The following is a 20,037-nucleotide window of genomic DNA, read 5'->3' as shown; positions in this document are numbered from 1 at the left end:
CAGTGGTTAGCATGTTGACTCTAAATTGTGAGTATGGTTGTTTGGCTATATGTGCCAGTCTAGTCCAGGGTGAACCCCGCCTCTTGCCCGTCGTCAGCTAGGATAGGCTCCAGCATAACCCCGTGACCCTAGTGGATGGCACCTTTTTAAAATCAACTGGATTTAAATTAAGAAGGAGAAATAACCTAAAAAATAGCTGTCAGTATTTTGCCCTCTTTTGATTATATTGAAGACACAATAAGTAACATGAGTGAGACTTCTTTCCCAAACCATTCCTAGTGGATTGCGGCGGTAATATGCACCGCGTGTTGTGTTTCCACTGCAGTGATAGTCCCTTGGCAGCAGGCTGGCCATCCCAGCCCACAGTGACTCAACAGAGACAAGTAATTTTTATTGTCTTGTTTTAATCAGGACTTTTAATCACAGCAACAATAAACAGAGAAAATACGATCCAGCATCGGAGCTGTAAAAAAATTTGTGTGCATGCCAGCAGAATGAAATGAAACCTGGTGGGGTGTTTTTTTTTAAAAGCCCTCTGCAGTTTTTAGGCAGGTAGTTAACTATGCAACATAAGGAGGCCCAAACAGTGGAAGGTAAACTCGAGTCTTCTTGCCTTGAGGTTGATGCATGTAGCAGCAAATGTCTGACTGGTCAAGTGGTCCTAAACATTTCACAATTTTGTCAAAGAACTGTTGAACTGTCGAGAACCACTCAATCAGGGAGACCACATTCATGTCCCAAATGTCTATACTCCTTCTGATGGATGCCTCCGCTATTAAAACAAAAGCAAAGAAGCAATTTAGCATCCTGGGATGTTGCTGAAAAGACATCACTGCAGGGGCAGCAGCCATGTGAAGAGTGATTACCTTGCAGAGGAAGAGCTCCTGTTTCTTGTTTCTCCTGTCGTCTGCGCTCACACTGTCAACTGAAGTGGCGCTCGCCTTTATATATCATCATTTGGGGCTCGGTTCAAACAAGTTTCATTCAAGGAGGAATGAGGCCCATTCTGGTCCGACCGGACCGGCTGGGTTCCAAGTAGCAGGCAGGACAAGCGGGCGGCCGCTCTTATGTAAAATACATTTGGTCTTATTTATGTTGTTTAATGTGTTGTGTTCATTATAGAACAAGAAACCGTATTTGGTAACTGATGTTGGTGTCCAAACTGACACGTCAGGACTTAAGTGGACAAGAGTCTAATTTCTTTCAATGAAACACTTAAAATTTAAATAATTAAAGAATATAATTATAATATTTTAAAAAGTTACATGTTTCTAAAGTATTTTATGTCAAGGATATGAAGGTATTTAGACAGATAGGTGTTGTGATGTTAGGTGAACCAAACTTGGGTCTACACAAGGCCTGTATAAATCATTTATCCATTAAATAAAACATATTTCTGGAAGTTTTGGAAGGAAAAAGACAACTGACTTCAAGACAAATTCTATTTCTGTGAAGTATTTATTAGATAAAATGTGTGTTGTTTGAATATGTGAAATGTAAAAACAACTCATATAATCCCAAAATAATGTATTCCCTGACCAAAGACTAAAATATGTTAATTTTAGAATAATAAAAACAAAACCACAAATGAAGAAAACCTTTATTAATTCTTCATATTGACAGTTTTATGATAAGCAGCATCAGTTGCAACAGTGTGAAGGATCCTGGTAATGTCAGAATTCTAATCAACTTTATTGGATATGGCTGTACTGGGAATGAGTGTTTACGTAGCAAAGTATCGCTTAACTCCTTGTGGTATTTTTAGCTAAAATTAATTTAAATCAACATCAATATGAATCAATTATTAAACGATTTAATACTGTTGCTTTCTTTTTTCACACATACAGTGTCAAAAATGCACTTTTACATTCTTTGCCAAACAGCAGGACAATCTGTTTTTAACCACAAACATTACAGAGAAGCACGTTAGCACAGGAAAGAAAGAGAAAAGTCAGGCTACATGATTTGTCCGAATAAAGGAAGAAATAAAATACATAGAAAATATGACAGAAACTACAGCAGCCTTGAACTGAAATTGCCAGTTGTGTCGGAGAGAGAGAGCTATGCCACTCTTCCAGCTCAACAGTGGGCTGACGGAACAGGCTGGATGAGTCTGCTAAGTCCCTTCACACCTCTTGTTACACGTGTTCTCCAGCAGGACATGACACCTCTTGTAGATATCTGACCGGAGTAGACGGACGTCCGCACCAAGAAAATAGCCTTTTTTTCCGTGTCATCTTATATTACAAAAATAAATATAAAAATAGAACCCTGGATTTGAATTTCTTGGTATACGCACAGTAACCAGACAGTGTTCCACCTGTCCCTTTTTGGACGTACAAAATAAAAGCTTTTTTTTAAATTAAAACCTTCACATCCACAATGAATACAATATTTATATCCAACTAGTATTAATATTGAGCGCCATATTGTGCACCCAAAGCAGTGTTGTGCTTATAAAACTATTAGATTACAGACGGTATAGCCGCCATGTTGGTGTGGATGGCGCAATAAGGACGGTTCTGGAGGAAGTCGACGCAAGGAGTTGACCGAGACCAATTGGAGACAATTCACATTCTTGCCGGAGAAGCTGTAAATTCGATGATGCCGCCGTTCTGCCACAAAAAGACACAAAAGGCAAAAAGAGATGAATAGGCGAGGTCTTCACACATGAGCACGCCAGTTAAAAAAACACACACTTCACATTGGAAAATCAATACAGGTGAATGGTTGTCATTGAATACGCATAAATACCCAGAATATACAATGAGGGTTGACTAATTTTGAGTGCAACTGGATTTGACTGGTTTTCCAACATAATATTCATGGCGTAAGATTTGGGGAACAATTTGATGGATTTATGGATTTGTCTGACCTCAGCGACCTTGCCCATTTTGGCACAGATATTTAACAGGAGAAGGAAGTCGCTTTAATGCTACAACTACAAATTGAATTAAATAAGCTTTATAAAAATGTGTTATTGTGTTTACTTGACTGCAATTTTTTCAGTTCCATGATAAGTAACAACATTGTCAAAAGTATCGGATTGGGACTCGAAATCAGATGGGATCAGATTGGATGGACGAACAAAGAACAATAAAATTGTTATTCTCTCTCTCGCAACTTGAGATGGAAAATGGCATAAATGTGCTTCTTTGTGTTACAATGTCTTCAAAATGTAGACTTTACACACAATGTTTAAGAGTACCTCAAAATTTGAGCCATAACTGTCGAGTACTTAGTCAAATTAATTTATTAACATTTTGGCATTGACGAGCCAGAAGCGAATCTAGTACTGTATTGTCATTCGGACATGCCAACCAAACATCAAAACAAATGAAATTAGGGGTGCAACAATACGTGTATTTGTATCCAACTGTTGGAAGCGGGGATCACGGTTCGGCATGCATGTGTATCGAACCGAATGCAACATAGCGGTTTCTAACCCCATTGAGTTGAATGAAATTATTGTGTGACAAGATTTAATTCATTCATTCATTTTCTACCGGTTATCCTCACGAGGGTCACGGGGGTGCTGGAGCCTATCCCAGCTGTCTTTGAGCAAGAGGCGGGGTACACCCTGGACTGGTGGCCAGCCAATCACAGGGCACATATAGTCAAACAACCATTCACACTCACATTCATACCTATGGACAATTTGGAGTCGCCAATTAACCTAGCATGTTTTTGGAATGTGGGAGGAAACCGGAGAAAACCCGGGAAAAACATGAAAATTCCACACAGAGATGGCCGAGGGTGGAATCGAACTCCGGTCTCCTAGCTGTGAGGCCTGCACGCTAACCGCTCATTCGCCGTGCAACCCAAGATCGAACTGAAACGTTGATAATTATTACTCAATGTTTACTGATTTTTGTTATTGATACTTACAAACTGAAACGTACATGTATGATCTTTGTGTGATTTTTGTGTATGGTTGTACCCCTAATCCAAATACATACATATTTTTGCATCATGGCCAGCTAGTACTATTTCATTCTATTATGTATATAAAGAAATAAAAGGCATGCTCTTCATTCCTCTTGTTACAGATGGATAATGTGAAGACCTGGACACAAAATAAGGGGAGACCAAAACATGGATGGACAGGTGGGAAACAGGCACAAACTGGTGTCCACAAACCAAACTGGAAGCCAAAGTCATGCTAAAGGGGCTGCTATGCAAAAGGGACGAGTAGTGTTTTACACTGGGAATCACACACTAGGACATCTCCTTTACCTCCTCTTCCTCATCATCATACTCATCATCATATTCATTCAATTCTGCAAATGCAGTCTGAAATTAAGCAGACAATTACAAGATTAGAAACTGTGCACTAAGCTGTGTGGAAGTGGTAACACACAACACAAAACAAAGGCTTACCTTTGGTTTTCTGCTCAGGGGGTGCAGTAAAAAGGCCACCACTTCCGCTTGACCAACAGCTTTAGCCTGGATAGAGATAATATCAAGATTAAGTTTGTTTGTTTTTCTGCTATTTCTATATAAAACACCCACCACTTCAATGGCTGTCTGCCCATCATAGCCTGGTTTATTCAGATCAGCTCCAGCGAGACTCCATATTTCCAGGCCCTCCACATCGCCGCTGGCTGCCAGGCTAGCACATTATAAAAACAAGACAACACACATCATTACAGGAACAATGGCCAATGTTTCCAGAAGTAGCTCATCATTAAATGAGATAAAACACAGTTGGAAAGCAAATACAGTAGACCGCCAGTGAATGGCGAAAAGCTGTGAAGTAATTGATAATCCTCCTGCTAGCTTGACGTTAAAGTTATCCTATGATTCGGATCAACAGCAATAAGAGTAACTATTGTTATTATTAGATTACATTCCGCTCCACAACCCTCGCCTTCTCTCTTCAATTGCCATTGTTCCATGTGACACAATCCAGGTTTAGGTATTTACAAATTATTACCGACTTTTGCTAGATAAGAATGTTTTCTATTTGCTGAGAAAAAAAATACATATTTAGACCAAAAATCCACAAATTTGAGTTTGAATTGTGAATGTGTGGGGATCCACTGTACTGCACCACGCTGTGCAAGGTTGTGGCATTTAGCTATGCTCATCATAGCGTGCGTCTTTGTCAAAGTGTAAAGTGGAACCATCTCCGGTGGATGGATACAGAGGAGTCCCGACGCTATGCTGTCAGGGAGCATTCCTCCGGTAAAGAGCGGGGAAACTTGTTGGACTTGCGTGAGCTATTTAGGATGGGTTCGTGTGATAGTCCACATGTGTGTGTGTGTGTGTGTGTGTGTGACCTGCACAGTTCGGTTCCAGCTTCTTCCAGCTTATCCCGGGAGAAGTGGGCTCCCGTCTTTCTCAGGAGCTTGACGACTTCCTTGTGCCTACATTAGACGACATCATTATCATTAGTTTCATTATTTAAGATTGTAGTAGTCATTTATGGAACGGCAGTTATGAATAAGTAACACCCTGGCCCCTGCACCCACCCTAACCGCTCACACAGAACCCACCTCAAGTGGGTAGAGTATACTCTATAAACCACACAAACAAGTTCCTCGCTGATAACAAAGGTCTATGATGGTTAAAAATGTCGAGGTATGCGGCTTAAGAAAACATTAAAATAGACTTCCTGTTGAGTGTTAAAAAGCCAGTATCTATGAACAGTAAAGCATCAGTCTGGTAGGACTGGTTCACAGGCCACACCCACTTCCCCCACCCACCTAGTGTGAGTATAGAAACGCACCGTCCGACAACATTATAGACGTGTGATGGAGTGCCATTAAACAGGCTCCAATCAAGAGCAGCATAGGAAGTCATGCAGCAAATGGAAGTGAAGCGGCGCCGCGTGGAAAACATGTCCCTGCTTGTCTTGCCAACCGTTAAATTAGGACACAACGCCGACACATGAGATTTCCCTGCGGCTAAATATAAAGAGGGGTAGCTAAAACACACTTGATAAATATTTGGGACAATGTCAAGGAATGACAAGGTGTAAAAATAAACAGTTAGGCAATTAGCCTAAATGTGATCGAGTATTAATTTCCCTATCCTACAGTGTCATTCACGCCTCGCGTTAGCTTCTTCCTTGACAACAGGAGTCCTCTCACCTGAAGCGTACAGCGTTGCACAAGGGTGTGTCTCCATAACGATCTTTTGCGTAAACCGTGGCTCCGAGAGTCAGCAGGTACTCCACCACTTTAAGGTGCCCCTCGCAGGCGGCGATGTGCAGGGGGGTCCGTCCGTCATAGTCACCCAGACACAAGTTACTGCCCTGAGACCAAAAGGTGCTTTGACTTTAATGCTCAACTGTAGAACCATAGAACAATCCAACATGTACATTGTGGGAAAACTTGCCATTTCTTTTAAGGCTTGTAAAGCCTCGATGTCGCCAATCTTTGTGGCCGCACATGCCAATGGGGGGGTCAGAGCATCACGGATGGCCTCCAGTTCCTGTGGGCGGCACAAAAACACGGTTGGATGGACTTTTATTGGATCTTTTATTGGATTACGGAGGCTTAATGCAAAAGCCAAACAGTTGGTCATACTGTCTAATATCAAAGTATGTTCAGCAGTACTTTGGTTGCATTATTTTTAATGCTTCAAAGAGCTATTTTCAGAACCATATTCGATTCCACAAATTCACAAAAAAAGAATCTGTACCAGGTCAGATCGAAACGAATCTGTACTGTACCACTGCTTGTCCCAATGTTCAAGGTGAAGACATTCAAGACTGTTATTAGACCCCGAGTAGTAGGATCGTAAATCAACACTATGTTATCACAGTCACTAGTGTACAGTTCATTGGTTCGGTGGACTTTAGTGGGAATTTTTGTGGGAGAATGCTAACATATGTGTTTTAATTCATGGCTTCCAGATGAACAATGGGAGTCGTTACGAGCCGCATGTCTCTTGTTTGAGCTCCTTTCAGATGGGAACAATAGAGAGCATGGTAGCACTAAATGTTTCCAATAAGCCATTTTGAACTGAGTACATCAATCGGATTTGGTTTATTAAGAGCGAAAAGGGCAAGTACATAATTTATTGTTTTTACATTTTAAGATCCACAATTATTCACATCTTTTTCCAATTGTATGATAGTTAAGAAGATAAATGCAAGTAGCAATCTCCGCTTCCACGTCTTTATTGTGGGGCTGCACTGAATAACAGTTTTGTCTTTGCCAATCGGCAATCATCAATTTTAAAACAACGTATTCCTCATAATAGCTTTGCTATTTTCACTGATCAAACCTGGCGCTTTTGTTGTTGTCAGTCTGGCAGCAAAAGAGGACAGTGTCTGACTTTCAGACCTTTACGGAAGTAGATAAGATGGGTGGATAAGATCAGTTTCATATGTAAGGATCATCCTATTCCCTATCAAAAAGGAAATTGCACTTGCTTTTTTCTTCCTTCATTCATTCATTTTCTACCACTTATCCTCAACAGGGTCGCGGGGGTGCTGGAGCCTATCCCAGCTGTCTTTGGGCGAGAGGCGAGGTACACCCTAGACTGGTCGCCAGCCAGCCAATCACAGGGCACATAAAGACAAGCAACCATTCACACTCACATTCATACCTATGGACAATTTGGAGTCGCCAATTAACCTAGCATGTTTTTGGAATGTGGGAGGAAACCGGAGTACTCGGAGAAAACCCACGCATGCACGGGGAGAACATGCAAACTCCACACAGGGATGGCCGAGGGTGAAATTGAACTCGGGTCTCCTAGCTGTGCTGTGTCCTACGTGCTAAACACCCGACCACCATGCAGCCCTCTTTTACATATTATTTAAAAAAATTGTTAAGAATGCTAACGCGGCTTAGTATGCACAGCAGAAAATGGCGCGTGTGTATAGCTACACCAGATACAGTTCATTTAAAAAATATGCTTTTAAGTTTAAACAAATATTAAACTAATTTTCACTAAAATATTTTTGTATCAAAAAAATATCATTTTTTTACACTGTACATAGTAATGGGTTTGACAGTTGTAGAACCAATTCAAAAAATTAAAAAATAATTTTCACACAAAAATATTGAATATTGAAGAGCAATACCTACAAAACGCCACTAGGTTACAGTATTACTCCAACACCTTATTCTCGTCCTGTTCGGTGTGTTTTACTGTAGCTAATTTTAGAGTGGTTAACATCTTCTGACACTTGACAGTATGACAGTTACGAATGTAGAAGTACTTTAATAAAGTACGACGGCTGTTCATAAAGCATATGGAAGTCAACTAGCAACACAGAACAAACAGACAACAGACTTTGAAACAGACATTGAACCTTAGAGCATCCCCATGCAACCCTCACCTCTTTGCAGCTAATGCTCAGAGACTTGGCAATGACCTGGATGAATTGACTGTCACTCAGACACAACTTGGCTCCGGCCAAGTCAGCACTCATCTCACCTCGCAGGTTCTGGCTCATCATCTATATACAAAGACACATTTGTTGGATAGTTGTTTTTTTTTTTTTTTACCTTTTGGTGTACAAGTGACCTCAAGATCTCACCTTTTTCTTAGCGTCAAACCCTATCTCCGTCTTGGCCAAGACATAGGACAGCTTCGACAAGGCGGCCTCTGGAGTCATGTCACCACCCGCTATCAGCCCTGCATCTATCAAGACCTGAGGTGTTTTATAGTTTTATTTAATGCAGTATAGAAGGAAGGAAGTCATGTGTAGTGAAAAGGGGACATGGACCACCTTGCCTGTGGCGTAGGACGTAGACACCGTCCCTCTCAAACACTGGGTGCAGTTAATGATAATGACGCCGGAGTCGGTGGCCTTCTTCAACTCCTCCAACAGGTCAGGTCGGTTATCTGGGGCGTTTCCACTGCCATAGGTCTCCAGAACCACACCCTCCATGGGCGGTTGCAGGAAGGCCCTCACCTGAACAGGGAAATCCAAAAAAAAAAAAAACTGAAAATGCATGGCGGATCTGCTAAATGAAAGTTATTTTTTTGCACGTCTCCAATGCCCAAAACAATCCATGCTCCTAAAAGCCCATCTGGTGGAGACTCCGCAAGTATTTCTGTCACTGGCTGGTAGGCACCAGGAGGCCCTGTGCCGCATCGTTAGCCACGGCATATGACGAGAAGGGCAGATGACGGAAATGTCCGGAAGGAGAGCAATTAATCTGAAGGTGTTATCCAACATAAAGTCACTTGGCAAGTCCCAGGCAGTTAGCAGAAAATATGAGAACAGGGGCTCGGTAAAAGTGGCTACTTTTTGATGCCATAAGCACTTTGACAAGAAATGCTCGACGCAGATTAGCTATGAAGCTCTCGTACTGCCGACATGGAGATGCGCATGAGAGCCTGGTGCCTCATCAAAACGACACCTCATAAAAGCACTTAAAGGCTGTAAGAAAGCCTTGATGGGCGAACTGGGCGGCGGGAGCAGATTGAGACAGTAAAGTCGCCCTCCTGAGCAGGAGCTGCAACTAAACGCTTCACTATCAATGCCAAGCCCCCGCTCTTTACTGGGTGATTGGTCATGGCCCATAACGCCATCCTATCTGTGAGCCGAGCTCTGTTGGGGATTATTCACGTGGTCAAGAAAGGAAGAAGAGCCTTCATTGCACCGTTAAATTAAAGTTAACTATATTTTATTGCACTTGGAGTAAACAAGCGTTTGGACTGGCTGTCACCTTTGAATAACATCTTGAGAACCAGAATCCTAACAAGACCAGCAAAATGGCTGCTCTGTCTCTGTCTGACCCTGAATTGGAGCTGACTATATCATGGATTTAGTCACATTTAGGGTTGTGCCTTTAGATTGGAGAGGATTATAGCACTGGGTTTGATACCTTTGAGGGCAACCGTTAGAATATACTAGAATATAGGTGACTATAGCATGATCTTGTCCCATGATGAGGACCACTATGCAGAACTTTATCTCAATTGACGGCCCACTATGGATTGAGAGGGCATCTTTAGATAGGAAGTGATCGTTGTACGGATTTCGGATGTACTCTAAAATAATATCGTTAAATATCCATAAATACAGGGCTGCATGAAGGTCGAGTGGTTAGACCTCACAGCTCGGAGACCAGGGTTCCAATTCCACCCTCGGCCATCTCTGTGTGGAGTTTGCATGTTCTCCCCGTGCATGCGTGGGTTTTCTCCGGGTACTCCGGTTTCCTCCCACATTCCAAAAACATGCTAGGTTAATTGGTGACTCCAAATTGTCCATAGGTATGAATGTGAGTGTGAATGGTTGTTTGTCTATATGTGCCCTGTGATTGGCTGGCCACCAGTCCAGGGTGTACCCCGCCTCTCGCCCAAAGACAGCTGGGATAAGCTCCAGCAACCCCCGCCACTCTCGTGAGGAAAAGCGGTGGAAAATGAATGAATCCTTAAATACATTATCTAACCAACACAGTTCTCAATACCGCTTATGAGGGTCACGGGCGTGATGGAGCCTATCCCAGCTATCTTCGGGCGAGAGGCGGGGTACACCCTGGACTGGTGGCCAGCCAATCACAGAGAAAACCCACGCATGCAAACATGCAGAGAACATGCAAACTCCACACAAAAATGGCCGAGGGGGGAATCGAACTCGGGTCTCCTCGTTGTGTGGCCTGCACGCTAACCACTTTAGAACTGTGCAGTCTTCAGTTCATCTTATCAAAAGAAATGTTGACAATAATATAATTTAGTGTCACACTCTCTGTACTTTTCTTAAAATGAATGTTAATATTCCAATGTCTTGTCTCTGGACACACCTTATTATTATTTATTACACTTGATTTGTTCACCCAAAAAAAAAAGAATCACAGTCCCACTCACAGTTGCTGCAGTTATTCCTGGGAAAAGCCTCAGCAGGCCGACATTCCGGTTGAGCTCAGTGCGGACTTGAAACTTCGCTGTGGTGTTTGCCCTCCACACGGTGTCCCAGTTAACTGCATGGAAAGAAGGAGAGGGCATACAAATGACATTGTTACACCGTCTATTGCCTATTTAGTTCCCCCATGAGACCGGTCCATTATGTCTTTATCTTACTTGCAATGTCCACCTCCGCAGTGGCGAGAGGGGCCAAATTAGGGGATGAGAATGCATTGAAACTCCCAGCATCCACCTTGGTCACACGGTTTCCTCTGTAGAGCTTGTTGTAGAAATACAGGCACACCTGAGGAGAGATGTGATATATTTTATTGATGTATTTCATTAGTTTCTCCAAATGGTCATTTCGGCCGAACATCAAGACTTCCTGGATGTTATCAGTTGGATGGAATGTGTGTGGCACGTGAACTGTGTCGTTTAAGATAACGACTTCAGTGTTCATCCAGTTTCTGATAAAGTTGTTGACTATTACGAAACACAAGTCATTGTCATTAGAAATAGTTCCAACACAGGGCATATCTAATGCATATTCACAACATTATAATAAAGTCATGTATGCACCTATGGAAGATTATTTGGATCTGTGTTGCAATTCATTATTTTATCTCATTATCAAATATTCCTAAGAGGCGTGTTTGACAAGCATTTTCTCACCTCCGGAATAAGAAATTGGCCAGCGATCAACAGTGCCCCCAGCAGGTTGTCTCTGCCATCATTTCTCATCTCATAGATAGGCACCTGAAGACAAACGAGAATAAAATAAAAGACTGAAATTTGTGCTGTAAATGAGTCAGAAATTAGGTGGTGGTGGTGGGGGGGTGCTTTTACCTGCGAGCCGGTGAGGATGACGGGCTTCCCCAAATGTTCACACATGAAGGACAATGCAGACGCTGTGTAGGCCATGGTGTCTGTGCCGTGAAGGACCACAAAGCCATCGTAGCTTTCATAGTTTTTCTGTAATTAAATAAAACAAAAAACATACAAAATCAATAATTAAATGATTGCAATGAAATAAATTAAAAATTAAAAAAATTAAAAAATAAAATAAATAAAAATAATACAAAATGAATACATTTAAATAACTAAAAAAAACACTATAATTATAAATTATAAAAATATATCCATCCTTCCATTTTCCCTCCTGATTTAGGGTCACTGGTGAGCTTATCACTACAACTTAATATTTTTTACCGATATAGATCTACATTTTGAAAAAACAGGATGGAATTGATGCTCACAAATAATTATATGCTGTAGATCAGCGGTCAGGACCTTTTTTGAGGTCCTGAAGAGAGCCAATACCGAGTACAACTATCCATCCATTCTTTTTCTATGCCGCTTATCCTCATTAAAGTCGCGGGTATGCTGGAACCTATCCCAGAATTTATGAATGAATCCAACTGGCATCATAAAAATATTAACTACACAGGTAATGCTTTAAGTGTCAAACATATGCAGTAAAGATAACTGAATTCTAAATGGTTTTTTTTACATTAATAGAGCCCTCTAGAGATGAAATAGCACCCCTATAGTCACCTATACACTTGTATTTCCCAATATAAAAAAGACATAGGATATAATCGGAGATAATAAGACATAAATAGACACAAATAAAACATTTAAACATTTAAGCCCAAGTACCTCAATGTCTTTTCCAATTCTACCCCAGTCGTCTGTGGTCATATTTGAGGAGTCCAGCAAAGGGCTATACTCTATAATAGTATAGACGATCCTCTTCTTGTTTTTACTCATACTGAAAGACAAAAGTTCATTTATTAGGGTTGCATGCACAGACTCTGTCCTCACATCTGACAACACACCAAACCTCAACATCACACATCATTAGTTTTAGTCATCACATGCGCACTAGTTCACTCCAAATAAAACACATGGATAAACAAAAGCTGATTGTTTCCACTGTGAAAATGATTATTCTTTGTCATGCAGCACAGCTGGATCGAGTACGGGTTACTTTTTTTTTATATATATATAAAACATTTTATGAAGCGAGACAAGCCCCAGCCACGGGATACCGAAACCGGAATTAAAGTGTTTAAAAAAAAAAAGGAGGTGTTACGTCATTCGGGACCGACGTCAAATAAGCTACAGAGAAAGCTTAACACCCTGTAAGAGTGCAGCACGACATAAGGTGCATTATTGGCTATGTCTTGAGGGTTATTTGGGGAGTCATTCATGTTGGAAAAAAAGCCCATGTTGCGAGAGAGAGAGAGAGAGAAAGAGGGGGTGGGGGTGTGCATGTACAGTATACATATTAATGCCGCCTTTTAAACTGGAGTTTAACTCCAACAGTGGGTGGGCCCCACCTGCGACACTGGCTTTAAAGACAGCATAACAGGCTCATTTTCCTTTTAATCTCCTCTTTTTTTTTAAGACTGAGGGAGGGTCACCCCTGCAGATTAGCATGGGGCAGCCCATTATTGTGCACATAGACAAGACCCGAGTGGAACAGCGGGGGGGATGAAGAGGCAAGCAAGTCCCAGTCCACCCAACTAGGGGTCTTTATAATTAGCCTCAAAATCACAAACATATGTCACTGATAAGAAGAATGCCATGTATGACATGGTTCATCTACCTGCCAGTGTACCCTCAGGTGAGGCTGCAAAGCATCAGAATAATCAATAATAATGATTACTGGGACAACAATGAGTGTCGCACATATTATTGTTCCAATAGCGTATGCGTGTGCATTGTAGAAACAAATGTCCTTAAAAAGTCACATGAACAAAGAATTTCCAAAAAATCAATACACTAATTCCCTCTGTGCTCCCAGGGACATGCGCTACAGTATTACAACACTCCTATTAGACTTGCATATATAAGCCAAACACGGTTCATACAAACACTGTATGAACTGAAAAAATGAACATATATTGTAAGTAATTCATGCTCAACAGTTTGAGGCACAACTCTGACAAATGCGATGGAAGTGTGCTGGTAAATTCCCGTAAAATGTTAATGTAGTTTGATATTAGTTGATGTTAGTCGATCGGTGTGGGTGTTAAACCTTTGCCAATTTTCATTTTCATTTGCTGCAAGGAATCATGGGAAATGTGGTCCAGTGGGGCTCCACAAGACTAAAATTAAGATAAATATAAATCTTGGGAAATACTTCCCAGTTGTACAGTATTTTTTCCCAAGGGGCAATACTATGGAAATGAACTTTGGGATATACAGGGTGTACTTTAGAGTAGTCAGTGCACATCTAGGAGTATAGATTTATACCATAAATCAGGGGTCTCAAACTCAATTTACTTGGGGGCCACTGGAGCTCAGGTCTGGGTGAGACTGGGCCGCATCAGGTTTTCCAAAAAAAATTTTGATAAAACATTCCACTTTTTCTACACAAAATAAGATAAGATAAACAAATCAAGAATAAATAAAATCAATCAATCAGTAATAAATAAATATAATAATAATAATAAAACAGCAAATAATAAAAACTTAAGAAACCACATATCGTTGGTGGGTAGACAAATTATTTTTTTCAGATTAAAATGAACAAAGCATTATTAGAGCCCTGTAGACATGACAAAACACGACTATAGTCACATTTATACTCTTTTTATTTACAACATATTGCGCAACTGCAGGGTCTTGAGACGCATGCTAACTCGCAAACTAGAGAGCTAGCGACCTAAACAGTAGCCTTCAAGTTATTTCCTTTAAACTTAAATAGTCAAAAACTTACCACTTCCACACGGATAGGGAGGATGACTATTAACAGTTATTTAACCTTCAACATGAACATTAATCAAACGTAATAATTTTTTCTGGGTACATGATACCATACAGCATCCATATCAAACTTGCGCGGGCCGCACTAACATTAAACTTTCATATCAAGGCGGGGGCAGCATGTTTGAGACCCCTGCCATGGATATATAGTATAGGTTTATACTATACTATACTTACAGAGACTTACAGTAATAAAAACGCTTGCTAAAATGTGATTGGTGTACTCACGATTGTGCGTTACAAAACTCCCAGAGCTAAAAATATTCATATTTAAGAATATAGATGTGCTAGTTAGACTCTTAAGTCTTTGTAATGTGCCCCCACACGCACTTCATTTTGTTAGGGGTTCATGTTGCCATGCATATCCTGTCAGGCAAATACGTAAAGTTGTTTTGCAAACAGCCGAGCCATCAAACACCCTCTAGGGCCGGGCGGGCAAACACAAGGCGACCAGGTATACAGCACCTGTGGAACAGTTGGTCAGAATGAACAGTTGGCATCCTGTAAGGGCAATAACATCATTAATTAATCCCAGTCAATACATTTCTATGGCGGCCAGGGACAACGTCAACACAAACACATTTGCTATTGATGATGTGTTGACAGCTCCTGGTATCAAACTTTAACAAAAACACTGGGAGAAAATATTCATTCATTCATTTTCTACCGCTTTTCCTCACGAGGGTCGCGGGGGGTGCTGGAGCCTATCCCAGCTGTCTTGGCAGGGTACACCCCAGTCACATATTTTTCTAAATAATTATTGTTGTTGCATATAAGATTCATTCAGTTCAATAAGGACGAAGGATGAAGAAATAGCATTATATAATTCAAGCTCAAAAATGAATGAGTAAATAAAAAGGGAAGTTGATATGCAGGATATAAATGATTCGTGCCATTACATCATCTTTATCTAGGTCAAACCAGGTGAGTGTACTGCTAAAAACTGCACATAGTGAACAACTTGTATGTACAAGGTAGTAAACCTTAATAAGACTACTTTGTTTGCCCTAAGGGTTAGCAATAGAAACACCATTTAATGCACATCAATTACTGCTTTCATTGAAGATTCTATTCATGAAAATGCAATTAAGCATTCACTGGTTTGTAGTGTAAATGTTGCACTTTGCCGAACCGGCTGTCCACTTACGGCAGGACTAGGGTGTGCTCAGATCCATAGTAGTCATACAGGCAGGTCTGCTGGGCATACAGCTCATCATGGAGGATGGGCAGCTTACGCAAACTCTTCACAAAAGCATTTGCTTTAGGTGCAAGAACTGTGGGTGGAAAAGCCGAAATGTCAAATATGGCAACAAGGACACTTGTGGGGATTGACTGACTCTATTATCCTACTTATCCATGTTATACTGCACCCTAGTGGAAGATAAGGAGAATGGCATGCATGTTGACTGTTGATCAACATTTGATCAACTGTTAAAACAACGACTTTTCTTCCCTTGACATGTTTCATTCATTCATTCATTTTCTACCGCTTTTCCTCACGAGGGTCGCAGGGGGTGCTGGAGCCTATCCGAGCTGTCTTCAGGCGAGAGGCGGGGTACACCCTGGACTGGTCGCCAGCCAATCACAGGGCACATATAGACAAACAACCATTCACACTCACATTCATACCTATGGACAATTTGGAGTCGCCAATTAACCTAGCATGTTTTTGGAATGTGGGAGGAAACCGGAGTACCCGGAGAAAACCCACGCATGCACGGGGAGAACATGCAAAGATGGCCGAGGGTGGAATTGAACCCTGGTCTCCTAGCTGTGAGGTCTGCGCGCTAACCACTAGTCCGCCGTGCCGCCCACTTTAAAATATAAATATATGTATTTAAAAATATATATATAAGAAGTGCATTATTATGGTAATAGATATTACAATAATTGATAATACATGTGGCACGGCGGTCGAGTGGCTAGCGCGCAGACCTCACAGCTAGTAGACCAGGTTCAATTCCACCCTCGAGTTTGCATGTTCTCCCCCGTGCATGTGTGGGTTTTCTCCGGGTACTCCGGTTTCCTCCCACATTCCAAAAACATGCTAGGTTAATTAGCGACTCCAAATTGTCCATAGGTATGAATGTGAGTGTGAATGGTTGTTTGTCTATATGTGCCCTGTGATTGGCTGGCCACCAGTCCAGGGTGTACCCCGCCTCTCGCCTGAAGACAGCTGGGATAGGCTCCAGCACCCCCGCGGCCCTTGTGAGGAAAAGCGATAGAAAATGAATGAATGAATGATAATACTTGTCTGTTGTCAAGAGGAGAGTTTCAGATGTAAACAAAAAACAGATGAATGACCTTGCAATTGGACCTTGGCGTGTTATTCATTCAGCTGCTCCAAATGTTGCCTAATCTATTGTCAACATATGAAAGTTGTGCTACGGAGCCAAGCCAGAGTCAACAGTGTTCATTTTGCCGTTTAAGAAGCAAAGTATCTCATTCATTGGTTGAATATTTTCTCCACAATAGAGAAGAAGCAGCACTTAATATAGAGGTTGGGTATTGATGTGCAACAGGTTCCAGCCGGTGGGCCTGTGCAACCTTAACAGCCTTGCTGAGTGTCGTGTTGACTGAGTTTTTTTTTATTGTGAAGGTTCTGGGTTTGAGCCCAGTGTGGCGATGGCTGAACCAGGTGTGCTACAAATGAGTAAGTAATAAAGCATCCAGTTGGAGAGGAGATGGGTAGCCCAGTGCCCTGTCCACCATTCCCATTTCGCTTTTTGTTTACAAAAAAAATAATAATTTGTATTACGGTGCAATTATGGGGTAATGGCCAAAGAATGGCTGTGTTGTCGGAGCACACGTAGGCAAGTCATACACGGTTGCCGCAAGAGAGCAAGTGAGTGTCTTGGGCTGGTGTGGGGACTCTAGAGGAAACGATGGCGGCTGACGCAGGGACTGAGGTGGGACAAGAACTTCAGGCAGGACAGGAAAAGAACTTCAGACAAACTCGTTGGCCTGGTGTGAAGGCAAAGCAGAAGGTGGATCATTGACCTGGCGTGAGGGTGAAGTAAGAATCAGCTCGACGGTCTAGCATGAAGGTGAATCAGGAGGAGAGAGATGCGAGTCTTCAATCGCACAGCTGAACAGGCACAACAACAGATTCCAGACATCCATCACTGTCATAACCGGAACCAGGGACGGGTAGAGTGCAGTTTGGAGGAGGGTCAGGGGTTCCTCCCGCTTGATCTCCTCCATCTGAGGGGGCATTAGAGGATGTGGAGTGGGTACCGGGGGCGCTGGAGGCTTGAGACGGCGTGGAACGGGCACCAGGGGTGTCGGAGGATTGAGCTGATATAGTCCAGGCTCCGAAGGCGCTGGAGGTCTGTGATGCTGTGGAGCAGGCAGCGGAAGTGTCGGACGTTTGGAGGGCAGAGTTGCAGAGTTGGGGGGTAAAATAGCCTCCTCTTGTCGTTGTATTGGAGGTAGCTGGAAGGCAGGTGCTGATGTTCAGCATGGTGGGCTGAACCACGGACCGGCGCACAGGAACATATTGGAGCCGCTGCACCTCGGCTTGGCATCACTAGGAGGGAAGGGATGACTGCACCTTTGCACACTGTGGAGCCTTTGCAGGTAAAAAGTTTAATCTTTGCGGAGTGGAAAAAAGGATCTACACAAAGCGCAGAAACATGCCAAAACACGCAAGTCTCCAACGGAGTAAGAAATGAGCGCCTGGAGCACAGAAACGGAAATGTGAAGGCAGCAGCAAACGGAACACAACAGGAACAAAGATAGACAAATAAACAAACTGTCACGCAACAAATAATGCAAGGGCGTGACCTGAGGCCTTGAGATCCACATCACTTCCTGTGAGTGCAAACAATGATGACCACTGTGAGTGAAAACCATTTCGGGTGACTACTTTGAGGAATCTAAAATATAAGACATATTTAGAGTTATTTCATACTTCTTAAAAATATATTTTTAAACTGGAAAGGCAAATTATATACATATTTATATAGATATACATGTATATATACTTTATACCAGGGGTCTCAAACTCGCGGCCCGCGGGCCAAATGCGGACCGCGAGATGCTAGTTTGAGGCCCCCACCTTGATACCAAAGTTTAATGTTGAAATGACAGTTTCAAGCTGTGTGCACACCGGACACAATTAACATGATTTTGCCCCCGCCCATACTGTTACCCTACCCTGTTACCCCACCCTGTTTTGCTTTGGATTAGCAATGAAGCTAAAGGCTTATGACGCTGGGGTACAAATAAATGCAGGAAATGATTTGGAAATACACGTCCAAGATAAAGCATCTCATCAAAACATGTTGTTAAAGTTACGACGCTGCTCCCAGATGGAACTAAGTACGATGCTAACTTGCTAATTGGGTAAAATTATTAAGTTTCATTAATGTTCATGTTAAAGGTTAAATAACTTAATACTGTACATTTGAATCTGAAAAATAATAATTTCTCTACCAACTGTATGTGGTTTCTTATTACGTTTTTCTTATTTGGTGTTTTATTATTATTTTACTTATTTATTACTGATTGATTGATTTATTGTCTTTATTCTTAATTTGGTTTTTTTTGGTTTTTTTATCTTATTTTGTGTATAGAAAAATAAAAATGAAGATATTTGAGAACAGTGGAATGTTTTATCAGATATTTTGGTGTGGAAAACCGGAAGTACTGAAAAAGTGTAGGGTATAGCAGAAGCAAAAGCATTTTTTTATTGATTTTTTTTCCAGTTTTTAATAAATGCGTTTTGGGTTGTTTTTTTTAAACCTGATGCGGCCCGGCTTCACCCAGAACCTAGCTCCGGTGCCCCCCAGGCAAATTGAGTTTGAGACCCCTGCTTTATACATTATATTGTAAAGTGCAGACTATATTTAGTGATGCACTGTTATGGTCACGCACCCTCGTGCTCAACATGACATGTCAAGAAAAGGCTAATAGAAAGCTACCAAGTGTGCTAGCAGTTCGACCTTGATTCGACACCATTAAACAGACAGACACAACATGTAAGGTTAGAACTAATAAAGTGGACCAGATCTACCGTTGTCAAGAAGCGTCATTCCGATGGTCCCTCCTGTATTGATGACCAAGACGCGCGCTTCGGTGGCGCTCGGTGAGGTGGCTTGCTCGGTGGAATCGAACGACCCGCAGCTCGACAATTGTCTCCTTCGGCACGGATGCACCTGAGCATTTCGAGGCAAAAACACTTCATTGGATTCCACCAGGTCCAGTTTGTGATGGGACAATGCACGGGCGAGGGATGTCAAGGTGTTATTAGGAGAGGTATCCGCCATGACGACAATTGAATCTGCCGAGTTGCTGCCCCTTTAAGTTTCTTCAAACACTACGGTGGTCTTTGAATGTCACGGGGACTCTGAATAACGTCAGCTGCGTACAAGCGCTAATCTTTCATTGCAATCAACATTTGCGGTAATTAACATAAACATACAATCATAAGGCGAATGATCCGTT

At 41.9% G+C, this 20,037-nt stretch overlaps 1 protein-coding gene across 2 annotated transcripts; it reads right to left on the bottom strand.

Moving 5' to 3' along the window:
* Nucleotides 1-1,586: 1,586 nt before the first annotated feature.
* Nucleotides 1,587-20,035, bottom strand: aspg (asparaginase homolog (S. cerevisiae)). Of its 2 annotated transcripts, XM_058091284.2 has the most exons (17): nucleotides 19,607-20,035; nucleotides 15,737-15,863; nucleotides 12,475-12,586; nucleotides 11,662-11,787; nucleotides 11,488-11,571; nucleotides 10,993-11,119; nucleotides 10,780-10,892; nucleotides 8,693-8,878; nucleotides 8,501-8,614; nucleotides 8,300-8,419; nucleotides 6,343-6,438; nucleotides 6,096-6,259; nucleotides 5,283-5,369; nucleotides 4,513-4,612; nucleotides 4,381-4,446; nucleotides 4,237-4,293; nucleotides 1,587-2,615 (listed from the first exon to the last, which is right to left on the bottom strand). In XM_058091284.2, exons 1-17 carry the CDS (start codon nucleotides 19,857-19,859, stop codon nucleotides 2,571-2,573), a joined length of 1,977 nt encoding a protein of 658 aa, XP_057947267.2. In that variant the 5' UTR covers nucleotides 19,860-20,035; the 3' UTR covers nucleotides 1,587-2,570. The 2 variants fall into 2 exon arrangements, with proteins under 2 accessions (XP_057947267.2, XP_057947268.2); XM_058091285.2 differs by lacking the exon at nucleotides 4,237-4,293.
* Nucleotides 20,036-20,037: the final 2 nt, after the last annotated feature.

Source organism: Doryrhamphus excisus, linkage group LG14 (genome assembly GCF_037039965.1).
Source record: "Doryrhamphus excisus strain RoL-2023G ecotype Guam linkage group LG14, RoL_Dexc_Guam_v1.1, whole genome shotgun sequence".
Lineage (NCBI taxonomy): Eukaryota > Metazoa > Chordata > Actinopteri > Syngnathiformes > Syngnathidae > Doryrhamphus > Doryrhamphus excisus.
The sequence above is the reverse complement of the archived record's forward strand: the minus strand, read 5'-3'. Positions and strand labels throughout refer to the sequence as shown.

Excerpts from the sequence above, each read along its gene's own strand:
- aspg (XM_058091284.2), bottom strand. The coding sequence starts at position 19,859 with ATGGCGGATACCTCTCCTAATAACACCTTGACATCCCTCGCCCGTGCA. Across the intron at positions 15,864-19,606 it reads AATGACGCTTCTTGACAACG|TTCTTGCACCTAAAGCAAAT; the intron begins GTAGATCTGGTC and ends TTCCACCCACAG. Across the intron at positions 2,616-4,236 it reads ATGATGATGAGGAAGAGGAG|AACGGCGGCATCATCGAATT; the intron begins GTAAAGGAGATG and ends TTTTTGTGGCAG.